General features: G+C 45.0%; 1 protein-coding gene across 1 annotated transcript in view; it reads left to right on the top strand.

Annotated features, from left to right (window-relative positions):
- LOC122942245 (VPS10 domain-containing receptor SorCS1-like) overlaps nucleotides 1-26,827 on the top strand; it is a 578,027-nt gene that overhangs the window by 194,340 nt on the left and 356,860 nt on the right. The window contains exon 2 of the mRNA XM_044299747.1: nucleotides 15,352-15,419. Coding sequence (XP_044155682.1) covers nucleotides 15,352-15,419 — 68 coding nt within the window. The remainder of the gene's footprint in view (nucleotides 1-15,351; nucleotides 15,420-26,827) is intronic.

Here is a 26,827-nt window from a genome sequence, read left to right as displayed (position 1 = left end):
ACCTTGGCGGGTTCTGGTCGCTGGGTCCCACAGCCCACCCGGTGGCCGAGGTACTGCACCTCGGACATCCCTATTTTAAATTTTTCCGGTTTAAGGGTCAGGTTGGCGTCCCTGATTCGATCTAATACCACCCCCAGATGGTGAAGGTGTTCCTCCCAGGTCTGGCTGTATATGGCTATGTCATCCAGGTACGCGCAAGCGAACTCCTGTAGGCCATCGAGGAGGCGATCGATTAACCGCTGAAAGGTGGCCGGAGCGTTCTTCATCCCGAACGGCATGACCCGGAATTGGTACAGGCCGAACGGGGTGATGAAGGCCGACTTCGGGGTCGCCTCCTCTGCAAGGGGAATCTGCCAGTACCCCTTGCACAGATCGACGGTGGTCAAGAAATGGCCCTGGGAGATCTTGTCTAACAGCTCGTCGACTCGGGGCATGGGGTAAGCATCAGTGATGGTGCAGTCGTTTAACCTCCGGTAGTCGACGCAAAATCGAGTGGTACCGTCCTTTTTGGGGACCAGGACTACGGGCGATGCCCAGGGACTGGCCGAAGGCTCGATCACCCCCAGCTCCAGCATTTCCCGGATTTCAGCCCGCATGGGTTCGCGTACTGCCTCCGGGAGTCTGTATGCTGGTTGCCGGAGGGGTCTCTGGCCGGGGGTTTCTACTTGGTGCACGATCTGGAGATCAGCCCGACTGCCGAGTGGCCCGGCCTTCTTGGTACAATGTGTTGCGCCCTGGAATCACTCACCAGACGTTGCTGTATGACTTGAAACAGGGACTGACTGACTTATTTAGGGTCTTGGACACAAGCATTTATACACACACTGCAAGTCTTATGTAACCCTAGACATGTCCAGGCTGGAATCAGACCATCGGATTTGCATACAGATGGCCTTCTTACAACCTCAGATTACACAGCCCTGGAGAGGTGAGGTACACAGTAATTAGCATACAATTGCATTTCAACCAGGCCATTCCAATCCTTACAACAAAGGGAAAAGAGAATACATTTAAAAGCACAACACCAGTAACCAAATCTAGCACGAAATAAGATGTCCATACACTTAAACGCACAACCGAAATATAAAAGGAAGGAAAATGGTCTTTCAAATTGTTATTTGTCACGTGGCCCGCTGGACGGCGCGCTCAGGGCCGTTTCGTGACATGTACGGGCTGTTTTTTTGTGTTCCGTATACGGTCCGTATACGGAACCATTCATTTCAATGGTTCCGTATTAAAAACAGAATGTGTTCCGTAAGCATTCCTTTTCCGTATTTCCGTTTTTCCGTTCCGTTGAAAGATAGAACATGTCCTATTATTGCCCGCAAATCACGTTCCATGGCTCCATTCAAGTCAATGGGTCCGCAAAAAAAACGGAACACATACGGAAATGCATCCGTATGTCTTCCATATCCGTTCTGTTTTTGCGGAACCATCTATTGAAAATGTTATGCCCAGCCCAATTTTTTCTATGTAATTACTGTATACTGTATATGCCATACGGAAAAACGGAAGCGAAACGGAAACACAATGGAATTAAAAGACGGAACAACGGATCCGTGAAAAACCGACCGCAAAAAAATATAAAAGCCATACGTTCGTGTGAACTAGGCATGTGGCACCCTGTTTTTAAAGGGACCAAAAGTAATTGACAATCGACTCTTGGCTGTTTCACGGGCAGGTGTGGGCAATTCCTTCATTATTTCATTCTTAATTAAGCACATAAAAGGCCTGGAGTTGATTTGAGGTGTGCTGCTTGCATTTTGGAGATTTTGCTGAGAAGTAAACATGCGGTCACAGGAGCTCCATGCAGGTGAAACAAGCCGTCCTTCATCTGCGAAAACAGAAGAAACCCTTCCGAGAAATTGCTACACTATTAGGAGCGGCAAAATCTACAGTTTGGTTCATCCTGAGAAAGAAAGAAACCACTGGTGACCTCAACAATGCAAAAAGACCTGGACGCCCACGGAAGACACCAGGGGTGGATGATGGCAGAATAATTACCACGGTGAAGAGAAGCCCCTTCACAACAGCCGACCAAGTGACAACACTCTCCAGGATACAGGCGTATCAGTATTTAATTCTACCATAAAGAGAAGACTGCATGCAAGTAATACAGAGGGTTCACTGCACGGTGCAGCCAATCATCAGCCTCAAGAATAAGAAGGCCAGATTGGACTTTGCTGAAAAACATCTAAAAAACCAGCACACTTCTGGAAGAACATTCTGTGGACAGATGAAGCCAAGATCAACCTCTACCAGAATGATGGAAAGAAAAAAGTATGGAGAAGGCTCGGTACAGCTCATGATCCACATACCGCATCATCTGTAGAACATGGCGGAGGCAATGTGATGGCTTGGGCATGCATGGCTGCCAGTGGCCCCGGGGCGCTAATGTTTATTGATGATGTGACACAGGACAGAAGCAGCTGGATGAATTCTGGGGTTGTCAGAGACAGACTGAGCGCTCAAATCCAGCCAAACTGGTTGGTCGGTGTTTCATAATACAGATGGACAATGACCCAAAACATAAAAAAGCCAAAGCGACCCAGGAGATTATTACAGCAAAGAAGTGGAATATTCCTGAACGGCCGAGTCACCGGATCTGAACCCAATAGAGCATTTCACTGGGTAAAGACTAAACTTCAGACAGAAAGGGCACAAACAAACAGCAACTAAAAACCACGGCAGTGAAGACCGAGCATTAAAGAGGAGGAAACACAGCGTCTGGTGATGTCCATGAGGTCAGGACTTCAGGCAGTCATTGCCAACAAAGGGTTTTCAACCAAGTATTAGAAATTTACATTTATTTTCAATTATTTAATTTGTCCACTTACTTTTGAGCCCCTGAAATGAAGGGATTGAGTTTAAAAAAAGCTTTAGTTCCTCACATTTTGAATTAAAGCTGAAAGTCTGAACTTCAACTGCATCTAAATTGTTTTGTTCAAAATCCATTGTGGTGATGTACAGGACAGAGATGAGAAAAATGCCGTCTCTGTCCAAATATATATGGACCTAATTGTATATGTTACAGTATATAGATTATAGTACTAGCTGTGCTTAAAGGGTTAAACCACTAACTGGCAAAATGTACCCGTGTAGTTTCTATAGTCTCATTACTGGAGGTAAAAGGGGTAATTAGCAAGTGACAGATGTTAGAATTGTTACTTGAAACTTCTGTGTCCTAATATACAATCTGTAACAGGGTCACCACCTGGTGGACATTGGCCAGCCACTAGCTCCAAAACCCAGCTAGCACTGCTATCACCGCACCCCCTATAACTACACCTTGTCATATTAAATGACCAGTCTCTACAACGGTGTACAATGCTGTGAACGCCTAGCCAGCAGCGTGTATAACAGATAACGAGCAAGTGACCGATGGGTAATTTGTTAATATAGTTACATGGTTGCACAATAGTGATGCCTTAAACAGAAAAGCTCAGAGACAAAGGTTCTACCATCAACATATAATATGTCTATTAGTATTATGTTTAGTTACCATTGTGTAGTTGGCTTATACTTTATTTTTCTAATAGGCAATGAGCGAGTGACAGATGTGCTATTTGTAACATCTGCCTGGAGCACATGAACCACATGAAAAACTAATATCCTTTATTACTACATACATATCATACATACAGCATGTATAATGATGTCATACTGCTATAGTGGGGCCTGCTTGTGTCTTGTTTCATAAATGCAGACACCGGTTCTGTGGTCTGCGCCCTTCTACACTGTCCCACTACTCAACAGCACAGCTCAGCTAAAGCCATCCACCACACCCTGTGCCTATCAGAGATCTTTGGCCTGACCTTTTGGTTTCCATACATGTTTTAGATGGGAGCCTCCCTTGTAGATAATAGAGTAACGAGCAAGAGACAGATGTATAGTTTGCTAAAGTTGCTTAGAGCAATGTCATCATTTGTTAAATTGACATCTTTTAAGGCCACCAGGATACTGTCATGTATTAAACGGGGCATGGACTCGCGGGGCAGGGATGTAGTATTACCACTTTACAAAGTGTTGGTGCGGCCTCATCTAGAATATGCAGTTCAGTTCTGGGCACCAGTCTATAGTAATGATGAGCGGCAGGTGCCATATTCGATTTCGACGAAATTCGCGAATATTCAATAGAATATTCGTTTTATATTCGTCGAAATCGAATATTCGTCATTATTCTTGTTATCGCGATTAATATGCGATTTAAATAATCGCGTATTGTGATTGTAACTTAAAGGCTACTCTCCTATTGAAATAGCAATGCGATTAATTTGTTATAAAAATCGAATTTCGATTTTAACTTAGCACTGCTATATTCCATATTAGGCTAGAATTAACAAATATGGAATATAGCAGTGCTAGGTTAAAATCGAAATTCGACTATTATAACTTGAATTAATCGAATTGCGATTTCAACTTGGACCTGGTTTACTATGGTTGGCTTGGTAGAATTAGCGAATATGACGAATATATTCGTTATATTCCACAAAACGAAGATAACGAATGTATTCGTCATATTCCACAAAACAAAGATAACGAAGTATTCTGCATCTTCGTTTTAGCTACCTATTCATCAACTTCGCTAATTCTAGCAATCATATAGGAAAGTTTACTATAGAGACAGCTAAGTGTAATTCGCTATGCGATTATATTAATGCTTTTTTTTTATAAATAGAATAATTATAATAATTATCAGGTAATATAATTATTCTATTTATTTAAAAAAAAAAGCAAAGTAATATAATCGCATAGCGAATTAAACTTAGCTGTCTCTATAGTAAACTTTCCTATATGATTGCTAGAATTAGCGAAGTTGATGAATAGGTAGCTAACATGAAGATGCAGAATACATTTGTTATATTCGTTTTGTGGAATATAACGAATATATTCGTCATATTCGCTAATTCTACCAAGCCAACCATAGTAAACCAGGTCCAAGTTGAAATCGCCATGCGATTAATATAACTCAAAGTAATCGCATGGCGATTTTAACTTAGTAATGCTATATTCCGTGCTCATGGAGCGTCCCCATCACCATGGGAACGACTCAATATACTAGAATGTACTGTCGGATTTGAGAATTACGTTGAAATCGCAATTCGATTATTTCAAGTTATAATAATCGAATTTCGATTTTTACTCTCCTATTGAAATAGCAATGCGATTAATTCAAGTTAAAAAATTCGAATTTCGATTTTAACTTAGCACTGCTATATTCCATATTCGTTAATTCTAGCCTAATATGGAATATAGCAGTGCTAAGTTAAAATCAAAATTCGATTTTTATAACTTGAATTATTCGCATTGCGATTTCAACTTGGACCTGTTTTACTATGGTTGGCTTGGTAGAATTAGCGAATATGACGAATATATTCTTGCTTATTATATTACTTTGCTTATTTTTAAAATAAATAGAATAATTATAATATTCAACTGGATTGACACAGCCTGATTATTATAATTATACTATTTATAAAAAAAATATGCAGTCATATAATCGCATAGCGAATTAAACTTAGCTGTCTCTATAGTAAACTTTCCTATATGATTGCTAGAATTAGCGAAGTTGACGAATAGGTAGCTAAAACGAAGATGCAGAATACTTCGTTATCTTCGTTTTGTGGAATATGATGAATATATTCGTCATATTCGCTAATTCTACCAAGCCAACCATAGTAAACCAGGTCCAAGTTGAAATCGCAATTCGATTAATTCAAGTTATAATAATCGAATTTCGATTTTAACTTAGCACTGCTATATTCCATATTCGGCTAATTCTAGCCTAATATAGAATATAGCAGTGCTAAGTTAAAATCGAAATTCGAATTTTTTAACTTGAATTAATCGCATTGCTATTTCAATAGGAGAGTAAAAATCGAAATTCGATTATTATAACTTGAAATAATCGAATTGCGATTTCAACGTAATTCTCAAATCCGACAGTACATTCTAGTATATGGAGACGTTCCCATGGTGATGGGGACGCTCCATGAGCATGGAAGTCGGCAGAAGCGGCAACGGGCACTGACTGGAGCAGCCAGGAAGCCAGGAATCCAAAGGACAGGTAAGAACAACTTTAGGGGAGTGGGAAAGAAAAAAATATAACAATAAAAAATAAAAAAAATAAAAATGAATATTCGAAATATCGAATTTATATCACTATATTCGAAATATTCGCGAATTAGCGAAGTGCCGATATTCGCGAAAAAAATTCAATATTCGAATATTCGCGCTCAACACTAGTCTATAGAAGGGATGCCCTGGAGCTGGAGAGAGTACAGAGGAGAGCGACTAAACTGATAAGGGGCCTGTAGGGTCTTAGTTATAAGTAGGGTTGAGCGAACACCTGGAAGTTCGGGTTTGGGACCCGAACTTGACCCCAAACCCCATTGAAGTCAATGGGGACCCAAACTTTGGGGCACTTAAATGGCTCTAAAAAAGTCATAGAAATGGCTAGAGGGCTGCAAAAGGAAGCAAAATAGGGGTAAGAGCGGGACAATTGCCTTGCAAACAAATGTGGATAGGGAAATGAATTAAAATAAAAACATTTTTTTTTAAAGTAACAAATAATGATCTAGGAGGCGATGTCCAAAGTAAAGTAGGAGGTTGAGGTAGCCAACACTATTTTTGTAGTTTTTTATATTTTTTTTATAAATTTGGGAAGACCCTAAAACATTGGGAAATATAAAAAAGAAAACAAAGAGAAAGTGCGCTGGAGTCTAACAATGGCTGGGTGTGGCCGGTATACATGTCTATTCTGCACAAGGTACGGACAAGTCCTGAGGGATCCATGCCTTGATTTTAATGAACGTGAGCTTGTCCACATTGGCTGTGGACAGGCGGCTGAGCTTGTCTGTAATGACGCCCCCTGCCGTGCTAAACACACGTTCAGATAATACACCGGCTGCAGGGCAGGCCAGCACCTCCAAGGCGTAAAGGACAAGCTCAGGCCATGTGCCCAATTTGGAGACCCAGAAGTTGAAGGGGGCAGACCTGTCATTCAGTACATGTAGGCGTGTGCACACATACTGCTCCACCATGTTGGTGAAATGCTGCCCCCTGCTAAGACGTTCCAAGGAAAGGAATGCCATACGGTTGTGGAGGGCAGATTTTGCTGGACTGGTTTTTTGACACCATGTCCCATTTGAAGCCCCCTCATGAAACCCTAGAGTAGAAACTCCAAAATAGTGACCCCATTCTAGAAACTACACCCCTCAAGGTATTCAAAACTGATTTTACAAACATTTTTAACCCTTTAGGTGTTCCACAAGAATTAATGGAAAATAGAGATACAATTTCAAAATTTCACTTTTTTTGGCAGACTTTCCATTTTAATATTTTTTTTTCAAATACAAAGCAAGGGTTAACAGCCAAACAAAACTCAATATTTATGGCCCTGATTCTGTAGTTCACAGAAACACCCCATATGTGGTCGTAAACTGCTGTACGGGCACACGACAGGGCGCAGAAGGAAAGGAATGCCATACGGTTTTTGGAAGGCAGATTTTGCTGGACTGTTTTTTTGACACCATGTCCCATTTGAATCCCCCCTGATGCACCCCTAGAGTGACCCCATTTTAGAAACTAAAGGATAGGGTGGCAGTTTTGTTGATACTATTTTAGGGTACATATGATTTTTGGTTGCTCTATATTATACTTTTTGTGAGGCAAGGTAACAAGAAATAGCTGTTTTGGCACCATTATTATTTTTTGTTATTTACAACATTCATCTGACAGGTTAGATCATGTGGTATTTTTATAGACCAGGTTGTCACGGACGCGGCGATACCTAATATGTATACTTTTTATTTTATTTATGTAAGTTTTACACAATGATTTTATTTTTGAACCAAAAAAAATCATGTTTTAGTGTTTCCACTGTCTGAGAGACATATTTTTTTCAGTTTTTGGGCGATTATCTTGGGTAGGGAATGATTTTTGCGGGATGAGATGACGGTTAGATTGGCACTATTTTGGGGTGCATATGACTTTTTGATCGCTTGCTATTACACTTTTTGTGATGTAAGGTCTTACAAAATTGTTTATTTAGCACAGTTTTAATTTTTTACTTTTTACAGTGGTCATCTGAGGGGTTAGGTCATGTGATATTTTTATAGAGCCGGTCGATATGGACACGGCGATGCCTAATATGTATACTTTTTTTTATTTATTTTTATTTATGTAAGTTTAACACAATAATATTATTTTTTAAACAAAAAAAAATCATGTTTTAGTGTCTCCATATTCTGAGCCATAGTTTTTTTTATTTTTTGGGCGATTAAGTCAGGTAGGGGCTCATTTTTTTGCGGGAAGAGGTGATGGTTAGATTGGAACTATTTTTTACGGTGTTCATCTGAGGGGTTAGGTCATGTGATATGTTTAAATATTTAACTTTTTTTACTTTATTTGGGGAAAATTACGTTTTTGTTTATTTTTACTTTAAACTTTTAATTTTTGGGGGGGGAAACTTTATTTTTCAACTTTTTTTTTCACTTTATTTTTTTTCCCACTTTGGGACTTTTTGGGGTCTAATCCTTTACAATGCATTCTAATACTTCTGTCTTGGAATGCATTGGCTGTATGAGTAATACTGTGTGTATTACTCATACAGTTTCCGGCTTGTGAGATCCAGGGGGCTGGATCTCACAGGCACGTCACAGGAAGGCATCGCGCTGCCTTCCATGCCATCTGGTCCCCCCTACAGCCCAATGAGGACCTGATGGCACCGCCGCCGCCCGCAACATAAAAAGGCGCAAACCGCAGGTCTGAAGTGACCTACGGTTTGCGGCGATCGCCGACGCAGGGGGGGACACAGGACCCCCCCCGCACATTTAGCCAAGGTGCCACCGAACGGCGGTGATCGGAAATACACATGACGTACCGGTATGTCTTGTGTGCTAAAGAGGTTAAAGGAGTTTATTTCACTTCAACAATTGTGATTCTCCATATTGCCTCCTTTGCTGGCTGGATTTATTTCTCCATCACATCATACACTGCTCGTTTCCAGGGGTTATGACCACCCTGCAATCCAGCAGCAGTGGTCGTGCTTGCACACTATAGGTATAAGCACCTCCCTCTCTTATGGCTGGGACCATGGGGGCACGCATAGGAACACATGCACAGCTGCTCCCATCCTGACCACCTCTACCTGTGCTGAAGGATGGTCGTAACCATGGAAATGAGCAGAGTATAATATAATGGAAAAATAAATCCAGCCAGCAAAGGAGGCAATATGGAGAGTCACAATACATTAGTAAGTGCCTTGTATTAACTTTCTCTACATGATAAATGCCATTTGCTGAAGTCAGACAACCCCTTTAAGCAGGGGCGTAGCTATAGGGGGTGCAGAGGTAGCAGTCGCTGCCGGGCCCAGGAGCCTGAGGGGCCCAAAGACCCTTGTGCCACATAAGAAGACACTGGTATTATGGAAAGTGCATGCAGGTCAAGTTGCACCTATGGCTGCAGTGAAGGGGTTAGGTATAGAATTTGGCATGAGGGGGGGTTAGGGGGTGGCATTTAAATTTTTACATTTTTGCCTCCCTGGTCACAAAGCACCGAGGGAAGGGGGGCCTAAGCTGAAATCTTGCACCAGGGCCCATGAGCCTTTAGCTACACCCCTGCCTTTAAGGACCATGTTTGCAACCAAGAGGTCTCAATCAGAGACAACATCAGCTTGGAGAATGCATGTCCATTCGGTGAAAGGTTCCTCCTGTGGCCCCCTGTTGAGTAAATTCCAGGGCCAGCAAGAAGAAGAGAAGTATAATGTCAATGCATCATATTGCCCCACTGCAAACTCCTGTACCCTTAGGTTGCAGGTTGGATCTAAGGGGACCCAATGTTTTTCAAGGGGCCACATAACTCTGGAGCAGGCCCTCTCCTGAAGTATTAAAATAGTTGCCTAGAATTACAAAAAGATACTACTTTCTTCTAAAATCAGCACCACATCTGTCCATGACTTGTGTCTGGTAACACAGCTCAGCTCTATTGTAAATCGGGCTGATGCCGCAATACCACACACGACCTGTGGACAGGTGAGGCGCTGTGTTTGAAAAAAAAATCATCCTTTTCTAAACATTTGCCGTCCTGAGTGATTTGCTGTACTCTAAGGGCTTATTGTTTGTTCAGTTCTGTGCATTGGGGACCGCAATTTGCGGCCCCCAATGCATGGGCAACGTCCATGCGGCGGCCGGGACAGATCGAGACCCATTCAACTTGAATGGGTCTGTGATCTGTCCGCACCGCAAAAAAAAATTAGCAAGTTCTATTTTTTGCGGTGCGGAGGCACAGACAAAAACACAGCTGAAGCACTCCGTAGGGCTTCCGTGGGGTTCGGATACGTGCTTCCGTTCCGCATCTCCGTGATTGAGGACCCCTTTAAGTGAATAGGTCTGCATCCGTGATGCGTAGTGTACACGGGCCAGTGTGTGAACAAGCCCTAAGGGTGAGAGCCCCTATAATACCTGCAGTATATGACACCGCTGCGTACCGCCAGACACTGGGATAATAGGAGTGAAGATAGAAAATGTCTCCTGCGCACAAAAGAGAATTAGAGTCATTTCATGTGTAAAATTTTGACAATGTCCCTTAAACCAGTCACAATGGGAAGTCCTTGTCATTCACGTCACCCGAATGTTCAATTCAGGAAAATCAGTGTCGCCCTAATCATGGAGCATTCAGCCGTCGACGCTACGGGGTGTTTAGCGGGAAGTGTTACGGAGGGCGAAGAGCGAGCAGAATAAACGGTCCTCACTGCGGTTCTTGTGTAATGTCAGCAGGGTCCATGTAAGTGTAGGGGGTGCAGACAAAGACTGGCAGGCTGTTCTGGAGAGGAGTAGCGGGCACTATCTTAAGGAGGAATACAGCTCAGCTGCAGGATCGACAGACACACCCGGGCAGAGCTTTATGCCAATTGTGGACTAAAAAACTAAAGCGCAGGCCGTATTTGTGCCTTTTTTCTCGTTACCACTTTTAAAAAAAGGGAAATACAGAGGGCTTAGCGGCCTGCTAGATTTAATATAATTAACATAATTACAGCAGCTAACAGCTGGCATGAATTTCAGTTTGATGCGCCAAATTTGTTAAGAAGCCTGTGTTTAAAGACTGGTGAGGGCACTACAGCGTCATCCTTACTGTGTGAGGGCACTACAGCGTCATCCTTACTGGATTGGGCACTAAGAGGGCATCCTTAATGTGTGGAGACACTAAGGGGCATCCTTATTGTATGGGGGCAGTATAGGGGCATCCTTACTGTGTGAGGGCACTACAGGGGCATCCTTACTGTGTGAGGGCACTACAGAGGCATCCTTACTGTGTGAGGGAACTACAGAGGCATCCTTACTGTGTGAGGGAACTACAGAGGCATCCCTACTGTGTGAGGGCACTAGAGGGGCATCCCTACTGTGTGAGGGCACTACAGGGGCATCCCTAATGTGTGAGGGCACTACAGAGGCATCCTTACTGTGTGAGGGAACTACAGAGGCATCCTTACTGTGTGAGGGCACTACAGGGGCATCCCTACTGTGTGAGGGCACTAGAGGGGCATCCCTACTGTGTGAGGGCACTAGAGGGGCATCCCTACTGTGTGAGGGCACTACAGGGGCATCCCTACTGTGTGAGGGCACTAGAGGGGCATCCCTACTGTGTGAGGGCACTACAGAGGCATCCTTACTGTGTGAGGGGACTACAGGGGCATCCCTACTGTGTGAGGGCACTAGAGGGGCATCCCTACTGTGTGAGGGCACTACAGGGGCATCTCTACTGTGTGAGGGCACTAGAGGGGCATCCCTACTGTGTGAGGGCACTACAGAGGCATCCTTACTGTGTGAGGGCACTACAGGGGCATCCCTACTGTGTGAGGGCACTAGAGGGGCATCCCTACTGTGTGAGGGCACTACAGGGGCATCCCTACTGTGTGAGGGCACTAGAGGGGCATCCCTACTGTGTGAGGGCACTACAGAGGCATCCTTACTGTGTAAGGGAACTACAGAGGCATCCTTACTGTGTGAGGGAACTACAGAGGCATCCCTACTGTGTGAGGGCACTAGAGGGGCATCCCTACTGTGTGAGGGCACTACAGGGGCATCCCTACTGTGTGAGGGCACTACAGAGGCATCCTTACTGTGTGAGGGAACTACAGAGGCATCCCTACTGTGTGAGAGCACTAGAGGGGCATCCCTACTGTGTGAGGGCACTAGAGGGGCATCCCTACTGTGTGAGGGCACTACAGGGGCATCCCTACTGTGTGAGGGCACTACAGGGGCATCCCTACTGTGCGAGCGCACTAAAGGGGCATCCCTACTGTGTGAGGGCACTACAGGGGCATCCTTACTGGATGGGGCACTAAGAGGGCATCCTTAATGTGCGGAGACACTAAGGGGCATCCTTATTGTATGGGGGCAGTATAGGGGCATCCTTACTGTGTGAGGGCACTACAGGGGCATCCTTACTGTGTGAGGGCACTACAGAGGCATCCTTACTGTGTGAGGGAACTACAGAGGCATCCTTACTGTGTGAGGGAACTACAGAGGCATCCCTACTGTGTGAGGGCACTAGAGGGGCATCCCTACTGTGTGAGGGCACTACAGGGGCATCCCTAATGTGTGAGGGCACTACAGAGGCATCCTTACTGTGTGAGGGAACTACAGAGGCATCCTTACTGTGTGAGGGCACTACAGGGGCATCCCTACTGTGTGAGGGCACTAGAGGGGCATCCCTACTGTGTGAGGGCACTACAGGGGCATCCCTACTGTGTGAGGGCACTAGAGGGGCATCCCTACTGTGTGAGGGCACTACAGAGGCATCCTTACTGTGTGAGGGGACTTACAGGGGCATCCCTACTGTGTGAGGGCACTACAGGGGCATCCCTACTGTGTGAGGGCACTACAGGGGCATCCCTACTGTGTGAGGGCACTAGAGGGGCATCCCTACTGTGTGAGGGCACTACAGAGGCATCCTTACTGTGTGAGGGCACTACAGGGGCATCCCTACTGTGTGAGGGCACTAGAGGGGCATCCCTACTGTGTGAGGGCACTACAGGGGCATCCCTACTGTGTGAGGGCACTAGAGGGGCATCCCTACTGTGTGAGGGCACTACAGAGGCATCCTTACTGTGTGAGGGAACTACAGAGGCATCCTTACTGTGTGAGGGAACTACAGAGGCATCCCTACTGTGTGAGGGCACTAGAGGGGCATCCCTACTGTGTGAGGGCACTACAGGGGCATCCCTACTGTGTGAGGGCACTACAGAGGCATCCTTACTGTGTGAGGGAACTACAGAGGCATCCCTACTGTGTGAGAGCACTAGAGGGGCATCCCTACTGTGTGAGGGCACTAGAGGGGCATCCCTACTGTGTGAGGGCACTACAGGGGCATCCCTACTGTGTGAGGGCACTACAGGGGCATCCCTACTGTGCGAGCGCACTAAAGGGGCATCCCTACTGTGTGAGGGCACTACAGGGGCATCCTTACTGGATGGGGCACTAAGAGGGCATCCTTAATGTGCAGAGACACTAAGGGGCATCCTTATTGTATGGGGGCACTAAAGGGGCATCCTTACTGTGTGAGGGCACTACAGGGGCATCCTTACTGTGTGAGGGCACTACAGGGGCATCCTTACTGGATGGGGCACTAAGAGGGCATCCTTAATGTGCAGAGACACTAAGGGGCATCCTTATTGTATGGGGGCAGTAAAGGGGCATCCTTACTGTGTGAGGGAACTACAGAGGCATCTTTACTGTGTGAGGGCACTACATGGGCATCCCTACTGTGTGAGGGCACTACAGGGGCATCGCTACTGTGTGAGGGCACTACAGGGGCATCACTACTGTGTGAGGGCACTACAGGGGCATCCCTACTGTGCGAGGGCACTACAGGGGCATCCCTATTGTGTGAGGGCACTACATGGGCATCCTTACTGGATGGGGCACTAAGAGGGCATCCTTAATATGCAGAGACACTAAGGGGCATTCTTATTGTATGTGGGCAGTAAAGGGGCATCATTAATGTGTGAGGACACTAAGAGGGCATCCTTACTGTGTGTGAGGACACTAAGAGGGCATCCTTACTGTGTGTGAGGACACTAAGAGGGCATCCTTACTGTGTGAGGACACTACAGGGGCATCCTTACTGTGTGTGGGGCACTGTTATGGTATGCCAAAATGAAAGTGTGGGAGCACATCGAGGCATTATAACTGTATGGGGACACCAAGGAGACTGGAATGGATTGGGTACTGCTTGAGTTCTTCCTCTTTGGTTTCTTTCTAAGTTGGGTGGTATGGGGCAGTTTATACAACGCTCTGCTCAGGGACCTCCGACCTCTCAGCGGGGATTCCCTGATGGCTCTGAGGCGCTGATGCCTGTGTGTGACACTCTTTCAAGTCTAAGGGAGTCATTGGCTTGGCTATCTCCATACCTCCAGTAGACTTTGCATGTATGGTCACCTCTCCTAAAAAGGGGAGATTGGGGGGGTCACCATTTTGAATACTGTATCCTGGGGTACCATATCAGATGTACAAAAGGCCACTGCCAGTTCCCGCTATGGACTTTTATGGCAGAAGGTCTGATTGGGTCGATCTGACTGTTGGGACCTACACCGATCCCAGGGGTGCATGATCCCAGTTGCGTGTGGAGATCTGAACCTGAAAGGGTCACTCACTTGATATTTCCCAGTCAAGCACTTGCTCTCCCCAGCCTGGAACGGGGATCGGTAGGGATTCTGGTACTCAGAATATCCAGTCACTATGTCTAACCCGTTCCTATGTTTGGTTGTATCTGCCATCCAGTAGCCTGCCTCCCCATTCCGCACAGGTTTCTCTCTATACTAGGTGTTGTGGACACAGGAGGGTCCCTCAGCCGCACAAGTGATTCCTAGGAGGGTCTTCACATTCCCGTTATTGGCCACAGTTACAGCCGTCACCCCCAAGATGGCCTTCACACCGTTCTTCCTGACTTCTGATCAGACTCTTCTGAAGGAAATGGCCATTTTTTCTAGTCGTGAAATCCACTCATTTTGCATCTCATTAGAATACTTTACCCATAATGCCCCTGTCTTCTCCCACTTGCTCCCTAGCCTTCGGCGGCTTTGCGCTGCTCCGTATCTGACACCTCAGCTCCACGTTGACAGTCGCCCCGGCAGAAGCGAAGCCTCTTCCTTCTTGTGATTTAGCGCCTGCGACCATCCCAGTCGCTCTCTGTTAGCTTTATACGTCCCGCTCGCTTGTAATACGCGCCCATTAAGACAAATGCTAACGCTCCCCTAGGGTCAGCTCCATTTTTTGCTTTCACCAGACAGTAATTGTTTCAGACTAATCTGAGATTGTCTTTCTCTCTCTGTCTCCTTCTCGCCTGCAGGTGATACTAATTCTGACAAAGCTGTACGATTACAACCTGGGAAGCATCACGGAGAGCTCTCTTTGGAGGTACGTGCGTACACCCGGCTTCTAATTGCTCAGATACTTAGACGTGAACTCGAGGGCTTTAGACTTGGCACAATTGCACATGTGGGATGTCGGATGACAGCCGTCCCAGGGCTAAACCCAGTGTCTCTTCTCATATGTGATCGGAAGTTTCCAACGGGTTCATCCTGCACTGAGATCTTTCATACCAGAGACACCGGTCTTGTTTAATCTTCTTCGTTAGTTTGTTGTGGTTTAACGATGTTTGATACAAAAGGTTCTCACTTTAACAATTTACTCAAAAATTCTGCACTGATTCATTTCCTAATATAGGAGATGGGGCTTCATACCTATTTGTTTCCATTCAAAATACCATAGAATTACATGGATGAGCCACTAGGGGGAGCAGTGGAGTAGGATTTAAAGGGACCTGTAGAAATCTATTTCCAATAAGCTCCCCCTAGTGGTGACCAAACACAAGAAACATTTTATCATTCAAAACAACAAGACTGTTTGAATGGGCGCAGGGGATTTGGAGCCATGACCCCTGTGAAGTAATCAGCCCGTAATCTAAAAAATAAATCACTTTGAAGAGCAGACGGGGAGCAAACAAAGCACAGCGTGCACAGAGTATGTTGTGCTTTCTAATAGGTGCTGCAGGTCGCTATTGTCCAGGATTAGAAGAAGCATGGCCACTCTATTTAGGAACAGCGCCACACCTGCCCACAGGTTGTTTGGGGTATTGCAGGTCAGCCACATTCACTTCAATATAGCAGAGCTGGGACTGTTTCTGAGGCAGCTATATTTTAGTAATCTGGTGCAACCCTTTTAACCATTTCCTGACTCAGACCTAGGGGGGATGGGGTGTGGTGCTATGTATAGTAATATGAATTGCGTTACTTGTGATAGGTTTCTTCTTTTGAGACTGAAGGGCTCGGGTGACAGCCACAGAGTTAGAACTCTGTTCACATTTGTTCATTAAGGGAAGTGATGCACCAGATCCATCATACTACAGATACAGATGGTGCCCATTAAATTATAAGAGCAATATTCGGGTCCTAAAAAGTGCCATATGCAGTGCTATTCCTGCCATGAAAAGTGGTGGAAATCTTGATGGAAGAACCCCCCCCCCCCCCCCCCCCGAAGTAAATGCCAAACACCCATCCAGCCCTGCAGGTGCGATCCTCTCTCCCCATCCAGTACATTCACTATGCACTATTATTTAAGCATTGTATAGTGGTATCATTTACGATTTGTATAGTGGTATAAATTAGGCACTGTATAGCAGCATTATTTGGGCTTTGTATGGTGGTATTACTTATAAATTGTATAACAGTATTTTTATTTTAGGCATTGCATTTTGGTATCAGGCATTGTATAGCAGTATTACTTAAGATGCAGATTATCAGGAACAACGGTTCCTGTGAAGGTCATTCCCGACAATCTAGCCATGTAAATGTGCTGCCGATCACCTGATGAACGAGCAAAACGCTCGCTCATCGGGTGATCCTGTCGTCCATGCGAGCACCACCGATCATGGCCTCTGGGAGCGCTCAGGAACTATGGTTCTGTATGGGGACAAGCGATAGCAATAGCGACCACTCGTCCTCATACAGTGAAGGAGATCGTGCAAGGAAATGTGTCTCCTTCACTGAGCGAGCAGCGGACTATTGGGAAGGAAGACCTCCTTCCTAACAGTCAGCCTGTTTACATCCAGTTTTACGCTTTGCATGGTGTAAGCATTGTGTGTTGCTGTAGTCGTTAGACATTGTATGATGGCAGTATTTTCCATTTTAGGTATTGCATGTTGGTATTTTGGCATTGTATGGCAGTATTTTCCATTTTAGGCATTACATGTTGGTATTATTTAGGCGTTGTATGGCACAATTACTTATATGCTGTATGTAGAAAGAAACTCTCACCTAGAATGGTTAGGACACCATATTTTAGAAGGATATCACTTCTAACCATCACTGTCCTAACCACTCTTCTGGGCGACAGCACCTCCGGGAGTTTCTCTCCATATTCTAGCCTCTCTACTGGACCTCGCTTCCAGCATTCCCATAGTGTATACTTGTAAAGACGCATCAAGTGTTGTACCGCAAAATAAGGCATACTGCCCTATGAAGTGCTGTCCCTATTATTCACAGTACCACAGATTAGGGTACTTACAAACTGTTCCCGTTTTATAATGTTATTTGATGTGTAAATAACATATAATGGATCAGCATATCTCTGTATGGATCAGTCGGGGTTAACAATCCTGACTCTGCCACTGCAAAGAGTTAGGAGATGGACTAAGGAGTTAGAGGAGGAGGAAGGGAATGCTGTGACGTGTCCCACTCCTCACAGGACCAGACAAAGTTCTGGTGAATCACCGTCTTTGAGGATTACCTCACCATTTCTACAGAGCTCCAGAAAGAGGTAAAAAGAAAGGACTAGAAGGTCCAGAATCTTCATGGCTGAGCACTGGAGCTGTGACAGGGACATTGTTAAGACAACCTTCACACTTGGACACGGTCTGGCCCATCAGATCTTAACCCCTTCAGCTGCCATCCCTAGAATATTAATGCCTGCCTTAGATTCTGCAGAGGGAGAAAGAGGGAAGGAGTACTACTATTCCCATCCTGGCTCAAATCCATACATTGCTACCTGGGAAGATTTGCACTGTGAATTATTTGGAATTGTGTGTTTGATACCATTGGATGTACTACAACTCCAATTCTGCACATAAGTAAAGAGAAACTTGTTAATTTTCTACAACTGGCCTGGGTACTGACTCCAGCACCATTTCCTGGTCACTGCACCGACATGCACTGCCTTGTGCCGCACCAAACCCACAGCACCAAGAGCACCATAACTACCATCAGCCAGGAGCCCCAACATCAGGATGTGCCCCAAGGATATAAAGGGTACACCCTCCTATCACTGCCCGGCCCCAGGGAGCATAGTTGTGAGTATTGCCACTGTGAATGATTACTGCAGCCTGAACCACTACAACTACCATCCTCCGCTCCACTTTTAATGTGTATATATGCTATATGGCAGCATTATTTAGGCTTTATATGGCGATATTATTTAGGTGCTGTATTATTTAGACATGATATTGCACTATTTTGGGTATTATTTCTCACCTTTTTGTTTCCTTCCACAAAAATGTGTGTTTTCACGGTGTCTTAGATGCAGCTCTGGGAACATTGCTTAGTTGATGCGGGATTATCCGACCCAAAATATCACCGCACTCCTCAAATAGTACAGTTTCATGAAGTATGTATGTGGATACTGACATCACACCCAGTGCAGTCCTATGTGTATGTCCCGTATTTTATACAAACAGCATATGTTAGGAGAAAGCACGTAGCAAAACTTGCGTCGGAGAGTGCGGAGGAGGGCAGCTCATTACCATCACTCGCTTGGGTCGGTATTATATATTTTTTATGATATTGAGCTCGTAATGACTTAAAGAAGACCCATCATCACCCCTCCTGATTTGCATTCCAAATGTAATAGCAATTCAGGAGCATCGTCTCATATATTTTTATGTTGTATCATTCCTCTATTACTCCTACTAGAAATGTATTAATAAACTGCCAACTAGGTCTTACTGGTCCTCTTCTCAGAGGGGCGTGTCCGTGCACAGTCTGACACTGACTAGTTTCAGACCTCATGCACATGGCCGTTGCTCGGCCGTGCCCGTATTGCAGCCCGCAAACAGCTGGTCTGCAATATGCGGGCACCAGCCGTATGCTCACTGCATCACGTATTCGGACCCATTCACTTCTGTGGGATTTCTCTCCGTGCCTCCACACTGAAAAAAAAATAGAACATGTTCTATGTTTTTGCTGTGCGAATGGATCACGGACCCATTCAAGTTGATGGGCCTGCATCCATCTGTGGCAGCCACACGGAAGGTGCCCGTGCATTAGGGACCGCAAATTGCGGTCCCCAATGCACGAAACAGCCAAGCAATGGTCGTGTGCATGAGGCCTCAGACAGTGACACACTCCCGACTCAGATAGCAATTTCTAAATTAGCTTCAGCTAGCTCGGGCAGAAGTGGAGGGAGGAGGCTGCTTTAGATGCTGATATCTCCTGATTGGTAGCAGATAGAGCAAGGCTGGCAGTCCATACAAGACCAAAACGACTGCATTAGCCCAAGATAACCAGGAGATATCACTGCTAGAAATCAAGTCGGGAATAATCGCAGGTAAAACCTGCTTTTACCTTCACTTTCAGCTTCATTCACTGCATTCCAATTTCTAAAAGTGATATCTTCTCATGTAGTGAAGATATTGCTGTCATTCTGGTATTGTCTGAAAGCTTAGAATCTCAGTTCTCAAACAATACAAAGCCCATATCTCTGGCAGAGATATGGGAAGTTAAAGCAGCTCCCCTGCTGGGGAGGAGAGGGGGAGCAGGTGCAGAGCTGATGGCCTGCAGGAGGAAAGGAAATACAGTAAAAAATGCATAGAAATGTGGTATCATCATCACTGTACTGACCCACATAATAAAGTTATGTTATTTTTACCACACAGTGAACACCTTAAATAAATCCCACAAAATGTAAAATTTGCAGTTTTTTTATTCCCCCCCTAAAATTAAAAAGATAAAAGTTATTTACTACACTATATATACCCCAAAATGGTTTCTAAAAAACTAATCCAGCAACATAAAATAAAAATTAGAAGACAAAATTAAAAAGTTATGACTGCAATAACACAAAGGGGAAAAATATCATTGGTCATTAAGGCTAAAATGAATGATGTCACTAAGGGGTTAAAAATGCAATGGTGTCCCCTGAGTTGTGCGCGATTAAAAATCTATAATAAAAAAAGTGACATTTTTGTGACGGTTTTTCCAATTTTAACGTGACTGTTAGGAGGTTAATGTGATTGACATTGGGAATACTGTATTGGAATTCTTTGTATTCATTGCATCACATTACAGTGTCAGTATAAACTGTCTCTATTGCATTAGATGTAAAATATTTTAAAAAAAGAACTGGATCGCACATCCTCAATACTATGCTTTTATCTAACTGCTTCTCAGCGCAATTTGTCGTAGACCTACCCCTATGCTGCATGCTGTACATGAGGCATTAGCATACAATTTGTTCAAAAAGCATAGGCCCACTCACCGCGACAAGGTTGCCTCTTCGAATTCTAAATTTGGCGCAGCACTGCACGGTGACCACCAACGCCACAGCACCACCCCGGCAGGCAGCGGGACTCAACAGTCAACTCGAACTGAGAGGTAGGAATGTATACCCTTAGGCCCCTTGCAGGCGAGCGTGTCCGGCTTAGATCCCGATGCGTCCCGGTGCATTGCGGAAAACCCGCGCGAGTAGGAACGCAATTGCAGTCAGTTTTGATTGCGATTGCGTTCCGATGTTCTTTTTTTATCGCGCGGGTGCAATGTGTTTTGCACGCGCGTGATAAAAAACCGACTGTGGTACCCAGACCCGAACTTCTTCACAGAAGTTCAGGTTTGGGTTAGTTGTAGTGTAGTGTAGTTGTAGTACAGAATTCTTAGTACAATAGGGCTGGAGGGGTTAAAAAAAATAACTCACCTTAAAGAGGACCGTTCACCGATTCTGACACTGTGAACTAAGTATACAGACATGGAGAGCGGCGCCCGGGGATCTCACTGCACTTACTATTATCCCTGAGCGCCGCTCCGTTCTCCTGCTATGCCCTCCGGTATCTTCGTTCACTAAGTTATAGTAGGCGGAGTCTTCCCTTGTTCTGCTGTAGCGCTGGCCAATCGCATCGCAGAGCTTACAGCCTGGGAGAAAATAACCTCCCAGGCTGTGAGCTCTGCGCTGCGATTGGCCAGCGCTACAGCAGAACAAGGGCAGACTCCGCCTACCATAACTTAGTGACTGAAATCTCCGCCTACTATAACTTAGTGACTGAAATCTCCGCCTACTATAACTTAGTGAGCGGAGATACCGGAGGACATAGCGGGAGAACGGAGCGGCGCCCGGGATAACAGTAAGTGCAGTGAGATCCCCGGGCGCCGCTCTCCATGTCTGTATGCTTAGTTCACAGTGTAATAATCGGTGAAAGGTCCTCTTTAATCCACTTGTTCGCGCAGCCCGGCTTCTCTTCTGTCTTCATCTGTGAGCAATAGGACCTTTGATGACGTCACTGCGCTCATCACATGATCCATCACCATAGTGATGGACCATGTGATGAGCGTAGTGACGTCATCAAAGGTCATATTGCTTACAAATGAAGACAGAAGAGAAGCCGGGCTGCGCGAACAAGTGGATTAAGGGGAGTAAATTAAAAATAAAAAAATGTTTAACTCCCCCAGCCCTAATTTACTTAGTATTCTGTATTCAGAATGCTATTATTTTCCCTTATAACCATGTTATAAGGGGAAATAATAATGATCGGGTCTCCATCCCGATCGTCACCTAGCAACCGTGCGTGAAAATCGCACCGCATCCGCGCTTGCTTGCGGATGCTTGCGATTTTCACGCAACCTCATTCATTTCTATGGGGCCTGCGTTACGTGAAAAAAACACAAAGAGGAGCATGCTGCGATTTTCACGCAACGCACAAGTGATGCGTGAAAATCACCGCTCGTGTGCACAGCCCCATAGAAATGAATGGGTCCGGATTCAGTGCGGGTGCAATGCGTTCACCTCACTCATCGCACCCGCACGGAAATCTCACCCGTGTGAAAGGGGCCTTATGAAGACTCCTGCTGATTAAAAACACCTGGGCCGAATGGGGAGGAGTGCTGATACCAGGGGGAAAAGAGCATAGATTCACAGGTGGGTTGGTGGGACCCAGTGCCAGGGTGGCTTAGTCGGACAGCGGCGGCGCTGTTTGACTGCTGGGTCCCGCTGCCTGCCGGGGTGGTGCTGCGGCGTCGGTGGTCGCCGTGCAGTGCTGCGCCAAATTTAGAATAGGGTCCCATTCGAAGAGGCAACCTTGTCGCGGTGAGTGGGGCTATGCTTTTTGATCAAATTGTATGCTAATGCATCATGCACAGCATGCAGCATAGGGGTAGGTCTACGACAAATTGCGCTGAGGAGCAGTTAGACAAAAGCATAGTATTGAGGATGCGCGATCCAGTTCTGTTTCTTATATTTCACATCTATTGCATTAGATTCAGGATTTTGGGACAAATTGGGACAAATTTATAAAAAATCTCAGGCCTCTTAATAAATTTGGTGCATATTTGACGAGTCTTTGTGCCAGAAACTCTGCAGCCGCTCAGCCTACAGTATGTAATCAGGGAATGTACTGCTGACAATATGCAAAATGAATGGGGGAAGAATGATCGTAAGAAGGATCGTTCACCTCCCTTATCACTCTACATCAGTCCAGAAACCTCAGGATACCCGTTACCACCAACAGTCAGCTTCTACCTGCACCCCCGGGGCAGGAACTACCACTTTAAATGGAGCCGGAACACCGTGTTATGTGAACGAGAGCTGAGCGCAGCCACATGGAGCTGTCCTTCCGCCTCCATTCAAAGTGTTAGCTTTGGTGCCGACAACAGCGCGCAGAGAACAGCAGTGACCACTAGGGGTGCCGGGGGTCGGACCACCACCAATCTGATGTTGGTGACCATGCTTGATCAGCGCTCGGCATAGACCCAGAAATGGTCTGTGTAAAGGGACTGTAAGGCCTCATGCACACGACCGTTGTTTCATTCCGTGTCCGTTGTTCCGTCTTTCGTGATTTTCTGCGGACCCATTGACTTTCAATGGAAATTTGGCTAATGCACCGTTTGTCATCCACATCCGTGGTTCCAGTCCGTCAAAAAAAAAGAACCTGTCCTATTTTTTTCACGGAAAACGGTTCGCGGACCCATTCAAGTCAATGGGACGGTGAAAAAACGCGCACAAGATTGTCATCCGCGTCCGTTTTTTCCTATCATTTGCATGGCAAACTTGACTTCGATTTTTTTTTACTTTCCTTCATGTCTGGTGATCCTCCAAAAATAAAGGAAGACACACGGAAACAAACACGGAAACGGATGACGGAACAACGGAACCCGGTTTTGCCGAACGGAACACAACAAGGGTCGTGTGCATGAGGCCTAAGTCTAACTATAATAAGAGAGTATTGAAAACCTGAATATAATGCAAACTTCAGTGCATACTGACACACCTGAAAAAGGAAAATATGATAGATACCATAAATGTGGAGGAAACACTCCCGAAAGATGCCCATGGTGAAACGCTGCTCAGAGGGGTCAGTGGAGGTTTTCGTGACCACTGGTGCCGTCTGTTTGGAAGGGCATGGACAGGACGCTTTTTTTATGTGGCCAGTGCAATCACGTTTATTGTATCTAGCGTGTATTCTTTTATTCTGGTGTGTCAGAACACACTGAATTTATTGCATTACATTCAGGATTCAACCACTCTCTAATTATGGCTTGACTAACTCTCTGCTGCCCTTTGCTTTATATCATGCCTTCTTTAGCTAATATGTCTTATTGTCTGGTACCTTCTGTGGTGGCTGTGTGTACAGTAGCTCAGTTTTCGCACTTAAACTTAAAGTTTGCATTTTACTCTTGGTTTGATGGTGTGTCATTACAAACTGCTGAAAGTTCTATTCATTTTGCAGTACTTGTCTTTTACCGAGACCTATGAATAGAACAACAGAGCTGTCATCCTGTCATTCCAGTCCTGCACACACTATTGTAACGAGGATTACCTTGGAGATAATCTGGATCAGACACTACTGTGTCATTCTCCGTCATATTAACTTATAAACCCCAAATATTTGTCCAAACCCCCTTTTGCAGCCCTGACAGATCTGCCTCCAGTAGGTGCGCTCTCGATGTAATCCGATTTATGACACTGGCGGATCTGCTGCAGATCCGTCTGGGTTTGCTGCTATAATCTATGCTTGACATCCTGCAATAAAGTAGATACGGATCACGGGAACCCGCTGCTCAGAAGAAACACGAAGAAAAGTAAAGATCGAGATTAGAGAGGAGCGAATCGAAGCTGGCAAAGTGGAATTTGTTCTGAATTTCAGGAAAAATTAGATTCGCTCCGAATAACGAATCGCATTTTTTTCCTAAAATAGTGTAGGCAATATACATGTGTGAGGACATGGAGAAAGGAACTCTGGGAAGGCGGGATCCCCCATAATGCCATGCATGCAGCCAATCAGCAGCCAGCCCTGTGATGTCACAGCCCTATAAATAGCGGCAGCCATCACGGAGGAGCACAAGATTGTCATCCGCGTCCGCGTCCGTTTTTTTTTGATCATTTGCATGGCAAACTTGACTTAGACTTTTTTTTTACTTTCCTTCATGTCTGGTGATCCTCCAAAAATAAAGGAAGACACACAAAAACAGAAACGGATCACGGAACAACGGAACCCTTTTTTGCGGACCGCAAAAAAATACTGTCGTGTGCATGAGGCCTAAGTTGTAGGGAAAGGATAGGGAGGAATCATTCCACAGCATTTATGTAGAATAGGGATCAGTAGGGGAGGTTACAGCCTGGGGAATAGGAACAATCCTATTACACCTTGCTGCACTGACTGCGGATCCAAATTACCATTATACAGCTCTGTAATTCCAGCAAACCGTTCTTATTAGGGTGCAAGTGCTGTTTGATACAGGCATTAACAGGGGGTACTACAAGGAAATATTGATATGTTTTATTTGCCCTTGTGCGGTCCAGTTATATGTTCTAGAGCATTTTTTGGCTTGTATTAGCAGGAAAAAAAGGGCTTATTATCAGTTGTGTGGTGAAATGCGAAAATTACAGCTCTTTTTTCCTTGTATTAGTGGAAAAAAATATATATATTTGCCACTCAGCGGTGCAGTTATATGTTTTAAAGCCCTTTTCTAAGTGTATTAGTGGAAAAATGAAAAAATGTATCTGTGGCTCAGCGGTGCAGTTATCTGTTTTAAAGCCCCTTTTTGTGTGTATTACTGTGTATTAGTGGAAAAAGGAAAAATATATTTGCCGCTCAGCAGTGCAGTTATCTGTTTTAAAGCCCTTTTTTGCGTGTACTAGAGGCAAAATAAAAATATATTCGCCGTTCAGCGTTGCACTTATCTGTTGAAAAGCATTTTGTGTGAGAGTAGAAAAAAATTACGGCCTAATTGCCGTTCTGCGGTGCAGTGAAATATTCTAAAGCCCAGTTTGCCATGTATTACTGGCGAAATAAAAATATATTCGCCGTCCAGCGTTGCACTTATCTGTTGAAAATCCTTTTGTGTTCTGTAAAAGTTTAAAAAAAATGAGGGCCTCATTGCCATTGTGCGGTGCAGTGCTATAATCTAAAGCCCAGTTTGCCGTGTATTAGTGGCGAAATAAAATAATATTTGCCATCCAGCGTTGCACTTATCTGTTGAAAAGCCTGCTGTGTTTTGTAAAAGTTTCAATAAATTATATATATAATTGGGACAAAACTTGGGTAAGGTTTATTTTAGATACTTTATTTACAGATGCCTAAACAGGCGTTGAACCTATCTTGCCCCAGTAATAAATTAATACTTCGCTTTTATTAGTATTGGAGTTAAAAACTATATGGGAACATGATACACTTATTTAATTGTAATTAACAAACCAAAATAACAAAAATGGTTAAAAATCCAGTCACCACTCCACTGATAGATGAAAAATGTTCAGTGAATTGGGGGGGGGAGAGCATGTGCACTAACTCTCACCCTTATCACTATATAAGCAGTTTACTGCCCACACTATGCTTGCAGTGCTGCTACCAGTTAGGCAAGGTTGTCAAACCAACCAAGTAGCTGTGGACGCCGTGGTGCATGAGGCCACTATGCAATCAGCTCTTTGACTCATCAGGTGTGCCTAAGGTACAGCCATTGCAAATGCTTGCTGTGCTTTTAATAGTTAGATAGGGTTGTGAATCCAACCGTATTCTGTGGGAGCCGTGGTGCATGAACCCACTATAAGAGCCACACTTGGAGTCAACAGATAAGCTTGAATGCTTGCAAATGTCCTAAAGGCAGCAGTCTCTGCAAGCTAGAGTACAGCACGGTTTTGATGCCGTGCCTATAAGCTAGGTGAACCTAACAGTGAAAAGTAGGCCAGCCGGACTACTAAGGACTAGTTTTCAGTAGAATGAAGTGCTGAGTTTAAAAACTAAGACTGCTCTCCGACATGTTTCGCCAGATCACTGGCTTCTTCAGGGGTCAATGGGCAGCATTGAGTGACCCTATGCAGGCAGTGGACTATATACATTATGTTTGGATTGACAGGCTAGGCAACCTGTCAAAAGTTGCATCAAATAACAGCCGGCCAATTATGTCTGAGGACACCCCCCCCCCCCCAGGAGGTACGATGCGCCAATCAGAGACTTCTGCTGGACTCACCATCTATAGAGCGCCGCCATCATCACGAGTGCGCCGCCAGAGTCGCCCACAGTTACGCAAACACTTAGTGGAGGACGTCCTATCCTCCAGGCTTCTGCGCAG

This window comes from Bufo gargarizans, chromosome 6 (assembly GCF_014858855.1).
Source record: "Bufo gargarizans isolate SCDJY-AF-19 chromosome 6, ASM1485885v1, whole genome shotgun sequence".
NCBI lineage: Eukaryota > Metazoa > Chordata > Amphibia > Anura > Bufonidae > Bufo > Bufo gargarizans.
Note: the sequence above shows the minus strand (reverse complement) of the source record. Positions and strands in the feature narration are given on the sequence as shown.